The 11,264-nt window shown below is 37.6% G+C and overlaps 3 protein-coding genes across 6 annotated transcripts; 2 read left to right on the forward strand and 1 right to left on the reverse strand.

The window, feature by feature from the left end:
- Positions 1-13: 13 nt before the first annotated feature.
- Positions 14-5,857, forward strand: LOC136419490 (serine/threonine-protein kinase 3-like). 4 transcript variants are annotated; one of them, XM_066405865.1, is made up of 5 exons: positions 20-211; positions 4,492-4,561; positions 4,620-4,898; positions 4,962-5,287; positions 5,339-5,857. In XM_066405865.1, the coding sequence occupies exons 2-5, from the start codon at positions 4,492-4,494 to the stop codon at positions 5,783-5,785; spliced, it is 1,122 nt and encodes a 373-aa protein (XP_066261962.1). In that variant the 5' UTR covers positions 20-211; the 3' UTR covers positions 5,786-5,857. The 4 variants fall into 4 exon arrangements, with proteins under 4 accessions (XP_066261959.1, XP_066261960.1, XP_066261961.1 ...); XM_066405862.1 differs by lacking the exons at positions 4,492-4,561; positions 4,620-4,898; positions 4,962-5,287; positions 5,339-5,857 and adding exons at positions 1,244-1,369; positions 1,434-2,998 and having other exon boundaries at positions 14-211; XM_066405863.1 differs by lacking the exons at positions 4,492-4,561; positions 4,620-4,898; positions 4,962-5,287; positions 5,339-5,857 and adding exons at positions 1,244-1,364; positions 1,432-2,998 and having other exon boundaries at positions 14-211.
- On the reverse strand, positions 5,847-7,324 carry Dph1 (diphthamide biosynthesis 1). Its single transcript, XM_066405867.1, has one exon. The coding sequence runs from the start codon at positions 7,140-7,142 to the stop codon at positions 5,928-5,930; it is 1,215 nt and encodes a 404-aa protein (XP_066261964.1). The 5' UTR covers positions 7,143-7,324; the 3' UTR covers positions 5,847-5,927.
- Positions 7,325-8,644: 1,320 nt separating this feature from the next.
- Positions 8,645-11,263, forward strand: Dnai2 (dynein, axonemal, intermediate chain 2). The gene is made up of 9 exons (XM_066400874.1): positions 8,645-8,775; positions 8,828-9,041; positions 9,096-9,357; positions 9,414-9,675; positions 9,729-9,906; positions 9,962-10,173; positions 10,587-10,824; positions 10,879-11,083; positions 11,136-11,263. Exons 1-9 carry the CDS (start codon positions 8,645-8,647, stop codon positions 11,249-11,251), a joined length of 1,818 nt encoding a protein of 605 aa, XP_066256971.1. The 3' UTR covers positions 11,252-11,263.
- Position 11,264: the final 1 nt, after the last annotated feature.

Genomic DNA, 11,264 nt, shown 5'->3' on the forward strand with positions numbered 1-11,264 from the left:
GTATCCCCCACTAACATCAACTGTCACTTCCTTCCTCCACCCACTCCATCATCGTATGAGTAACAATTTTTCCAGTTTAATATTCAATTTATTGAATTTTCTTATTTCACTCCCATTTGATCATCATTTAACAATTAAACTTATAACCATATCTTAAAGAAAATAAGGCAATTCGTGTAGACTGACCAGAGTCCGCGAATTTCTAGTGAAGGTAAGTTAGACTAGATCACCATAAATTTATCGCCAGTTCCAATTTGCCTTATCATTAATCTGTACAATCACTAAAGTTCCTGCTTTAGATCTCATCACTAAAAAATCCCTGTTCCTTTCCTCTTTATGATTTCAAGGAGAAGCAGTGAATGACTGAACTCTTCATTCAGCCTTTTCGCTATAGTCTCCATTATGATAATGCATATATGGTGATTTACAAGAAGTGTTTCTACAGGGTGCCTTGTTTAGGTGTGCTAACTACTTCTATTTTCGAAACGGTGAGAGTTAGAAATTGATTAAATGCAAATAACTTGCAATTTTTGGAGACTTATGGGGGTCAAATAATGTTGTTAAATTGGTCTTGGTTTCCAAGGTTTTATGAAAAATGTAAAATAGGACAAAATATTCAATTGGAAATATTTCAGCAACTATTAGTCTGATGAAAAACATTTTTTTTGTTTCTTTTTTTGCTCGACAAGGATTAATTATTATTTCAAAGTGAGGCATTAAGACATCAATTCCCACTCAATTTTTTTAAGTACACACCTGGCATTTTTAATTTCATATTTTGAAAAAGCTTTTTCTTCCTGAAAAATCAATGTGTCATTTGCTCTTTTTAAAGTTCCATTATAACAATATCCTCATCAAAAATATTTTTTGGTGGTGTTTGGAAGATCTCAGTGATCATCTAAAAAAATGTACAAATGATGCATTGACACTTCAGGCAGTAATAATAGCAGACACAGCTAAGTAAAACACCCTGTATACTGTTCTTAATGAGTAGAATTCCAAACTTATGGTAATTTTACATATTTATTGTAAGCAGTAATCAATCTAATATGTTCATACCCATGCTAGCAATCCTTTTGTTGACTCTCCATCCAACCTTATTGGCACCAAAAAGTCACTATCCCTATAGATCATTCATATTATAATGACCAGACTGTCACCTAACTGATAATATGAACCTCCTTTACTCAAAAACAACAAACCTTACCAATTTGAACCCTGTTGTATATTTGACCATTTCTAGTAGGCCAAAAACAGTATTGCCTTGCCAGTCCATGCCAACACATAGCTCTCTCCCAACCTGGCAACATACAACCTTCCAGTTTATCACTGAGGGTGCAAATAAGTACTTACCCAGCTCATAAAACAGGTAGAGAAAATTTTCAAAGGTCAGTACTGACTGTAAGCATAAGTAATACTGTTTTTGGCCGTAGGGTGCGAGAATGTCGTCTCAAAGTGAATTAAAAAAGTTGTCAGAGGAGAGTTTAACTAGACAACCTGAGGAAGTGTTTGATCTCATTTGCAAGCTTGGGGAGGGCTCCTATGGCAGTGTGTACAAAGCCCTGCATAAAGAGTCGGGGCAAGTATTAGCCATCAAACAAGTGCCAGTTGATACAGATCTGCAGGAAATAATAAAAGAAATATCTATTATGCAACAATGTGATAGTCCCTATGTTGTTAAATATTATGGAAGTTACTTTAAAAACAATGATTTGTGGATTGTAATGGAATACTGTAGTGCAGGCTCCATATCAGACATAATGAGGATTAGAAGAAAGACTCTCAGTGAAGATGAGATTGCCACAGTGATAGCTGATACTCTTAAAGGACTTGAATATTTGCACTTAAGAAGAAAAATCCATAGAGACATCAAAGCTGGTAATATTTTGTTAAATAGCAAGGGGTATGCTAAGCTAGCTGACTTTGGAGTGGCAGGACAACTGACTGACACAATGGCCAAGAGAAATACTGTGATTGGAACGCCATTTTGGATGGCTCCAGAGGTAATCCAAGAAATTGGATATGACTGTGTTGCCGATATTTGGAGCCTAGGCATTACAGCATTGGAAATGGCAGAAGGAAAACCACCTTATGGGGACATACATCCAATGAGGGCAATATTTATGATACCTACTAAACCTCCACCATCATTCAGAGAACCTGATAAGTGGAGTGCCGAGTTTATAGATTTTGTTCATGTATGTTTAGTCAAAAATCCTGAGGACAGGCCGACAGCCACAGACCTGCTTAGTCATGAATTTATCCAAAACGCCAAATCTTCCACCATCTTAAGTGCCATGATTCAGGAAGCTCATCAAATCAGAGATAATCAGACGTATCAGAATGTGCCTGCAGTGAAAAATACGCCCGAATTGGACATGTTAGACGACAACGTCAGTCAGACGATAATTTCAAATGCAGATGAAGGGACTTTAGTCCCTGATAAGTGTGGGACTTTAACAAATTTAACCCCAACTCTGGTGGAACTTGAGTCAAATCTGGGGACTATGATCATCAACACCGATGGAGAAGATGATGAGACCATGAAAAAGCACAGTACAAATTCGGCGAATAAAAACAAGTACAGACCGCTGTTTTTAGATCATTTTAACAATGATTATAAAGAGAATAAAGATAGCTTAATCACTCCCATTGAGGGCGAAAAAATTGAGCAACAACAAGTGGTAGAGGTGGAGAATAAACTCAACATGACGATTTCGGAAGGGGAGTTTGAGTTCTTGAAATATCTCACTTATGAGGAACTGCAGCAGCAAATGGAAAACCTGGACACTGATATGGAGTCTGAAATTGATGAGCTCAGGAGGAAGTATCAAGCCAAAAGGCAGCCGATTTTAGACGCCATGGACACAAAGCGGAAAGGCTCTCAGAAGTTTTAATCTTTCTTGATTGTGAAGTGGATTCATATTTTTTCAAGCAATTATTGGTAGTTGTAGTTTTCTAAAGATGAGAGATTGAATTAAAAGTGTTTGAAAAGTAATTACAGAGCAGTTTTATCTATCGATTTATATAGTTCTCAAGGTGGGTATTATAATAGCAGTTGTGACAGGATAAAGAATAAAATTTTATTGATGAATCATTACTTATTCATACTTATTACCCATTGTGTCCTTGCTGGGCAGTATCGCTGGGATCCATTAACGTTAGGCAAGCAACTTTAGGCAAAATATTCGATACAATAAAGTTCTGAATTCTGTGGAGTACCGAGAGAGAAAGAAAAAAGTTTCAAACCAAACTCGGAAGGTCATAAAGGGGGATTGAGAATTTTAAGAATACTTTATCCAATAGGGAGTTTTCTGACATGTTTGTACAGGGTGTTTCAGGAGGTGATCTTCAATATGTTACATGATGAGAACTTCAATATGTTATTCTACATTTAATTTTGAACAAAAAGTTCCTATAAACATAAGTCTGGAAAGGCTTCGTTTTGAATATACAGGGCGATAAAAGTTAATTTTAAACATTCTTTTTTTTTAAGCCTTTCAAAAGAGGTTGTTGGTATTTTAAAGAAATTTGGCGGTAGAGAAGATATCGTTAAAAGACATCTTTTGCAATGAAAGTAAATTAAATTTGCAAGCAGTGGCGTGCGTGCTACCAATCGCCACAAACAAACAGACAAAAATAGGACGCCATTGTTTTTTTGAATACGATTTAATGATTTTTTAAAGCCCCGACAATTTTACTAAAACAAAGGTTTCTTAAAGAGTTATCGTAAAGCGTGTCTCTTTCCAGAAATAAAGCAATTTATTATCAACATAACTTCTAATGCTCTTAATAAATGGTTTTATTTATCGAAAACCACACACTTCACGATAAATCTTTAAGAAACCTTTGTTTTAGTAAAATGGTTGGGGATTTAAAAAATCACTAAATCGTGTTCAAAAAAACTATGGTGTCCCATTTTTTTGTCTGCTTGATTGTAGCAATTGGTAGCACGCACGCCACTGCTTGCAAATTTAATTTACTTTCATTGCAAAATATGCCTTTTAATGATATCTTCTCTACCGCCAAATTTCTTTAAAATACCAACAACCTCTTTTGAAACGCTTAAACAAATAATTTTCAAAGTTAACCCTTATCGCCCTGTATATCCTAAGCGAAGCCTTTCCGTCCTTATGTTTTTAGGGAGCTTTTTGCTTAGAATTAAATGTGGAATACCACATTGAAGTTTGTAGATCTCCTCCTGAAACACCCTGTATACGATGAGTGATGGAACATCCTCAATCTTTGAGGAGGGATCGATCTTCGTATCAAGAGTCCAGTCAAACATATCAAGAACTGTCAGAGCTGTAGGTAGGCAAAATTAGAAAATACAAGTAAAACTTTGACATCCTGTAATGTATCGAAAAGTGTCAACTTTCGCGTGAGGCCAATTCGGACAGGTCGTAACATTTTTGCACAAAGAGCATGTGTGAGTCAAGCTCATTGACCCATTAGGTGGGATCATGCTCTCACTTTTACATTTGTTTCCAGATGACTGAAAGCCATAAGTTTGGATCCCCAAGACCTATAACTTGCCACGCCTGGAATAGCGATAGATCTCGTAAGACAATTTGACCACTAAAAGTGTCAAATCTTTTAACACTTTCTTTGTGAATAAGAAATCGCATTCTCGCCAAACAACCAAGAAGTCGAGGTGTATCAGCGATCCGGACATGACTGGAAACACCTCGACACTCTGAATCAACATGATTTGCGCGTGATGGGCATTGATTGGGGCCCGAGGACCAACCGGATCGTAAGCTGCGCCGCTGATCGAAATGCTTACGTCTGGACCCCCGATGGAACCGGAAAGTGGAAGCCCACTCTCGTTTTGTTGAGAATCAATCGAGCTGCGACTTGCGTCAAGTGGTCTCCCAATGAGAATAAGTTCGCTGTGGGTAAGCTATCGATTCTTATTTAAATGCTTTTGCGGTTCTAATAGTGATATTTTTGGGTTGAAGGTTCCGGGGCCCGTTTGATATCAGTTTGCTACTTTGAGAGCGAGAACGACTGGTGGGTTTCTAAACATATCAAGAAGCCCATTCGTTCGACTGTATCTACTCTGGATTGGCACCCAAATAACGTCCTTCTAGCCACGGGCAGTGCCGACTTTAAAGTAAGAATTTTCTCGGCTTACATTAAAGATATCGAGAAGACTCCCGAAGCCACTCCTTGGGGCACTAAGATGCCTTTGGGACAATTGATGGCCGAGTATGTCAATTCAACTTCCGGAGGGGGCTGGATTCATTCCGTCAACTTCTCGCCGGACGGATCTAAAGTCGCTTGGGTAATCCCAATTTTAACGTTATAGGAAAGTTGTGCTGAAACAAGAATTTAGGTGGCCCATGATTCTTCAATTAACGTCGCGGATCCAAGCAACGGAAACACATTTGTAAAATTGAAGGCTGAATATTTGCCGTTCATAAGTTGCACCTGGATCAGCTCCAAGACCATAGTGGCCGCAGGCCACAGTTGCATTCCAATCCTTTACACCTTGTCCAATGGTCAGTTGGTGTTCAGTGGAAAACTGGATGCCTCCCAGAAAAAAGAATCTGGAGGGCTGTCTGCAATGAGGATGTTCCATTCGCTCGATAGACAAGCGAGGACTGAAACTTCCGATACCAATTTAGATTCCATTCATCAGAATGCAATTACATGTGTGTGCATTTATAGTGGCACCAAGGCGAGAGCTTTAAAGCTGAGCACTTCAGCTTTGGATGGTCAAATGGTTATTTGGGACTTGAATTCATTGGAGAGACAGATTCAAGGCTTAAAGATTGAGTAAATATAATTATTCATATACTTGTTCCATGTTTTTCGATATGAGTCACGAAAAATAAAACATATTTAATTACAATTGTCTTAATTTAATTTTTTATGATAAATTAATAAAAATTAAATATATAATATTTCCTAAACAACACTAGTTACATACATTTTCCACAACAAGTATTTATATTGAGTTCTTCAGGTTTGTGATTTGGTGTCCAAGGGCCTAAACTGGCATTAGCATAAAAGTCCATTGGATAGCTTTTGTCTTCCTTGTGCCACTGTGCATCACCAATAGTCACGGCTAATTCATAAGGTGTTAGAAATGGTTTTGAAAATGCCATTCCCCAGTCAATTGATAATCTAGGGCAAGCTATCTGCACAAATGCATCTAGTTTAGGAAACAGATCTATTTTCTTTGGGAATATTTCTGAGAGCAATATTACTACTGCCTCCTTCCCTGAGTCAGTTAAACGTTTCATTAAGTGTTCTACCACTTTGATGCTTCCCTGCCTTCCTAAAGTTCCCATGACAACTCCAAAATTTCCAGACAGCCTTGCTTTCTCTATGTTAGATTTTCTTATAGACTCCATTTGGATGTGATCGTAGCTTTCTGAAGTAAATTTCTTGCTGTATGGGTCATATTTGTAAGCCTTTACCTTGGGATTGGCTATCATAGCTGCCTCCAAATGGAACTGTCCATCTCCTAAATAAATCACTATATCACAGCATTTAAGCACTGGGGCAGTGCATCCTAATATTTCCCCTGGAGACAATGGTTTAAATTGTGGTACTGAGACCTTTTTGTAACCACTCTCATCTAATATTTTTATCACTTTCCGTAAAGTAGTTATAAACTGAATAGTACTGACTAGGCCCATTTTAACATTAGGATGAAAGTTTAATTTTATGGTTTCTATAAAATGTAAGGGATCTATTTTAATGTCCACAAAAATGTACAAAACTTTAATGCCCTTTGTTTGATCAATTGGCACAAGACAGCTGTGGCCGTAATGCACCAAAAGTTCAACCCCCAAAGCTTTGGCAGTAAAATCATCTATACAACAGGCACCATAAGTGACGTCCCCCATTATGAGAGTGTCAGCGCCTGTGAACTCCTTAATAATGTCAGCTATAGTAGTGGCGAAGAGCAACAAACCTTCGGGCATTTGCAAGGCTACAAATCTTGCCTTCAACTCTTTTATCTTCCATATAGTTTTCGGCAGTTCGAAATTGTAATTGGTAGGTAATACAGAGGCTGCAGCTTGTAGATGTGGATCGTTTAGCAAACTTTCAGGCACTTTAGTAACTCGAGTGGCTTTGAAAACTTTTCTTTGTGGTTTTGCTTTCACTATTAATGCAGTTTCGGACATTTCTGAATGTGCTCGGATAGATTAGTGTATACCAGACGATGACAATGTATGTTTTTCCAGCTAAACGTGCAATAAAACGTTCACCACATTATTACAAGAAAAAAATTTTAAATTCAAAATTTTTGTGGGTTATGACGAAGGAGGGGTCAAAAAATGTCAAGTACGTGACAAAGATCAAGTCCGCAATGGCGGTTTTGGGGTTTTCGAAAACTAAGCGGTATCCGGGGTTATGAGTGAATCCGGATGTTGGTTCAGCCTAAGCAATAGGCAGAGGGAGAGAGTGAGAGATGGTTCCAAATGCTCCTAGAAAGATGGCGATATAAATCTGAAAACTCCATTTCATCTGTCAATACTCGGTCACGACATTTTAAAAATAATAATAAGCTGATTGTAAATGGTAATGCCGCGGAATCTATATGATGTACAATATATCCAATGACATTTACTTATACTAGGATCAAATATAGAATTATCGGTTGTTTTTTTTGTAGATAAAGAATCTGATATACCTGAACAATTTTACTGGCAAAATTGGAGATTTTTGAGTTTTTCACTACAGATAGCATATCATCGTAAACGATGCCTTTAATAGAGACGTAAATCTAGAGTACGACCCGAATGATATCCGTGCATTTCCACTTGATAATGAAATCCACTATGATGTCAAATCTAATTTCATGGCCTTGGACTTCATAACTTTGTTTCTTGCGACAAATGACACAAAAATGTTTGTTTCCTTGACATAATTCAAATAATCTTTTTGGCGGGAATAAAAAATGATTTTTCTTAAGGATATATTTATTTTTAAGCACAATTTATTTCATTTCTAAGCATTTATTAGTGTTATGCTGCTACATACTAACAATCCAGATATCTCTTGGTTTCACACTGTGTACTTAATTTCTGCTTCCAAAATCAATTCAACTTTTCAAGCATATCAACAAATCACACAACAGAATTCCATGGAAGGTGCAAATATTCTTCTAGAATCCTTAATTAAACAATGCAAAGAATCCGAGAATGAAGTCACAAAGGTCAGGATCTTATACAATCATTTAAATGACGCGTTACTACAAGACCAACTGCACAGTAAACAACTAAATGGCAGTGGACCTTTAAAATCAGCTACAAGTTCAGTCAAGTCTTGCTCTTGGAATAGTAAATTAAGCTCAACTAAGCCATTGTCACTAAATATGAATTGTAAGAAATCAGTATCCCCTTTGAGCAAAGAAGTACCAGTTTTGAGAGCGGTCGAGAGGCGAATACATCAAATGGATAACTGCAGTAATATTTTAAGACAGACACAGATTTTAAAGGAGAAAGATGCATTTTTGAAGGCTCTTAGAAACTAGAAACTAGAAACTGAAGGAAAATATAGATATAACCTGTTGTTTACCTTAATAGAGATATTGATCAAACTTATGGTTTTATTTTTATACAAGTCACCTTATATTTACCTGGCTATTCACTAGTTTACATTTAAAGAAAATTACACATATAAAATGGATATAACTTACACTTATCAAAAGAAAAGAAGGGAATTTGGCAGACAGTGCCTGTTTTCTGACAAGGGACCAGATTTAATTGATAACTACCCCTCCAACAAGAAGTTGATGCGTGAATATATTTTAAGGTAATTTTATAATGTTTTGCATGACAGGCTCAATGAAACGTTTTACCTATAGGGATCCAGTACATCAAAGCACACTATGTGCCCCAATACAAGCAGAACATTATCTGAACACAATGAGAGCAGAGTACACTACTTGTGGTATGAACCATGTAGAAGGAGGATGGCCGAAGGATGTCAATACAGCAGACGAAGAGCAAACTAAGCGCTATAGGCGAAAAATCGAGAAAGATGAGGGTTTCAATCACACCATGGTGCAATTATTTAAGGTGAAACTTTATTAGAAGTGTGCCAAGACAACAAGAAAGCCAATATGCTTTTAGAGCATGGAGAACTGTATTCAGCAAAATAATGCCATCAACATTTATCAGCAATATTTTTCTGATGTAGAGCCTACACCTCTGGTGGAGAGGAGCTCTGCTCGAACAGTGAATGTATACCAAGACCAAAGCACACCTACAAGACCTATCAACTGGATTTCGTGGTCGCCAGATAATCAAACAAAACTGGCAATCACATATTGTAATCTCAAGTTTCAGAGCATTGTTCCTAAGGAGACGACGTTTTCTTACATTTGGGAAGTTGGTATGTATATATGTTAAATGTTAAATCAGTTATAAGAATTTTTGGAGTTGTTTCAGAAAACCCGAATAGGCCTCTTTTGACGCTGAAACCTGAATATCCCAGCGTTTGCTTAGAGTACCATCAAAAAGACCCTCATTCCTTAGTCAGCGGTCAGAGAAATGGACAAGTGGCTTTATGGGACATTAGAAAGGGTTATGAGCCTGTTGAGCTCAGTCAAATTGAAAACAGTTTTAGAGACCCAGTATATTCAGTGCTGTGGATACACTCAAAGAGCGGTTGTGAGTTTTTCAGCGCATCGACTGATGGACAAATCAAATGGTAAGAGAAAAATGTATTACTTTTTTTGCGTTCCGAGAGCAGTTTTAATGTAGGTGGGACATAAGAAAACTGAGCAATCCCACTGAATCACTCCTTTTGGACTATGCAAAAGAAGAAGAGCAAGACATTTCAAAAGCATTGGGCGCTTCTTGTTTGGAATACGAAAGCACAATTCCCACTCGGTTTATGTGCGGAACCGAGGAGGGAATTGTCGTTTCCTGCAATCGAAAGGTAGCCAAATGTAATGTTTGAAATCCAAAAAAGCGCTAGAATGTTTTTTTCATAGGGAAAAAATGCTATGGAGAAAATGGGCGTTAGATTTAAAGCTCACTTGGGCCCAGTGGTGGCTTTGCAGAGAAATCCCGCTTTCGTCAAGAACTTTCTCACAATTGGGGATTGGTCTGCTAAAATTTGGTCTGAAGATTGTAGAGAGAGTTCTATTATTTGGAGTGGGTTTCATAGGGCTATGTTAACTGATGGTGCTTGGAGTCCTACAAGGTAAATTGAGGAGTTTTTCTTAGTTGTACGTGTTATGTACATATGTTGGATGGTACATAAACGACTCAATCTACAATGATAGAAGAGCGAGAACAAAACCTCATGATTAGGCCCCTAGCGGTTTTCTTGGCCCCTTTATCCACCTGTTTATACTTAGATAGTATGGAAATGTTAACCAGAGGCGTACTTTCCTTCATTTTATTGTGAACAATTGGATGGGGGACATTTTTAGGGAATAATATATGTATTAATAAATAGGAACTTTTTCTGATTGAGTCACGGATCAACCTATCCTGGTTACTAAAACAGAACTCGGTTTAAAAGACGCAAAAACTTTCCATAAGATCTTTTTAGATCTTCTTCACAATCAGCTACCTATTTATACTTCATATTTTCTCATTATCTTCTTGTAGGCTTTCCGTATTCTTCACAACAAGAACTGATGGAATTCTGGACGTATGGGACATTATGCAGCAACAGAAACAAGCATCACTAAGCGTTAAAGTTTGCGACGAGAAGCTGCTACGCATTAGGACGCATGAAATGGGTCGTCTGGTTGCCGTCGGCAATCAAAAGGGCACCACGTACTTGATTGAGTTTAGTGAAAATTTGTCCACTTCCAACAAGAACGATAAAGTGTTGATGACCGCGGTATGTATGTAAAGCCGCCATAAAATAGATAAATAACATGGTGGTTATTGGAAGATGTTCGAGAGGGAAAGTCGCAGGGAGAAAATACTGGAAGCTCGGAATAGGGAGCTTAGACTTAAACAAAAAACGAAGCAATCACAACAAGCCGAGGGGATTGATGAGGAGCAGATTCAAGAGAATTTGCCTGCACTTACTGAACAAGTGTTCGCTGATACTGCTGTTCAGCGTGCTGAAATAGAATTTTATCAAATGATTAAAGGTACATATATTTTCTTCTTTTAATAAGGTTGCATTAAATATGTAATTTTTAGAAAAAAAACCGGAACCGCCACCAGTACAGAACGTTCAAACTGCCACCGAATCTCCTCCATCATCACCAACAGCTCCAGAAGAGCATAAAAAGGAGAAAAAGAAGACAGGCAAATGACTGTTTAAACCCT

This window comes from Euwallacea similis, chromosome 2 (genome assembly GCF_039881205.1).
Source record: "Euwallacea similis isolate ESF13 chromosome 2, ESF131.1, whole genome shotgun sequence".
NCBI classification, from domain to species: domain Eukaryota; kingdom Metazoa; phylum Arthropoda; class Insecta; order Coleoptera; family Curculionidae; genus Euwallacea; species Euwallacea similis.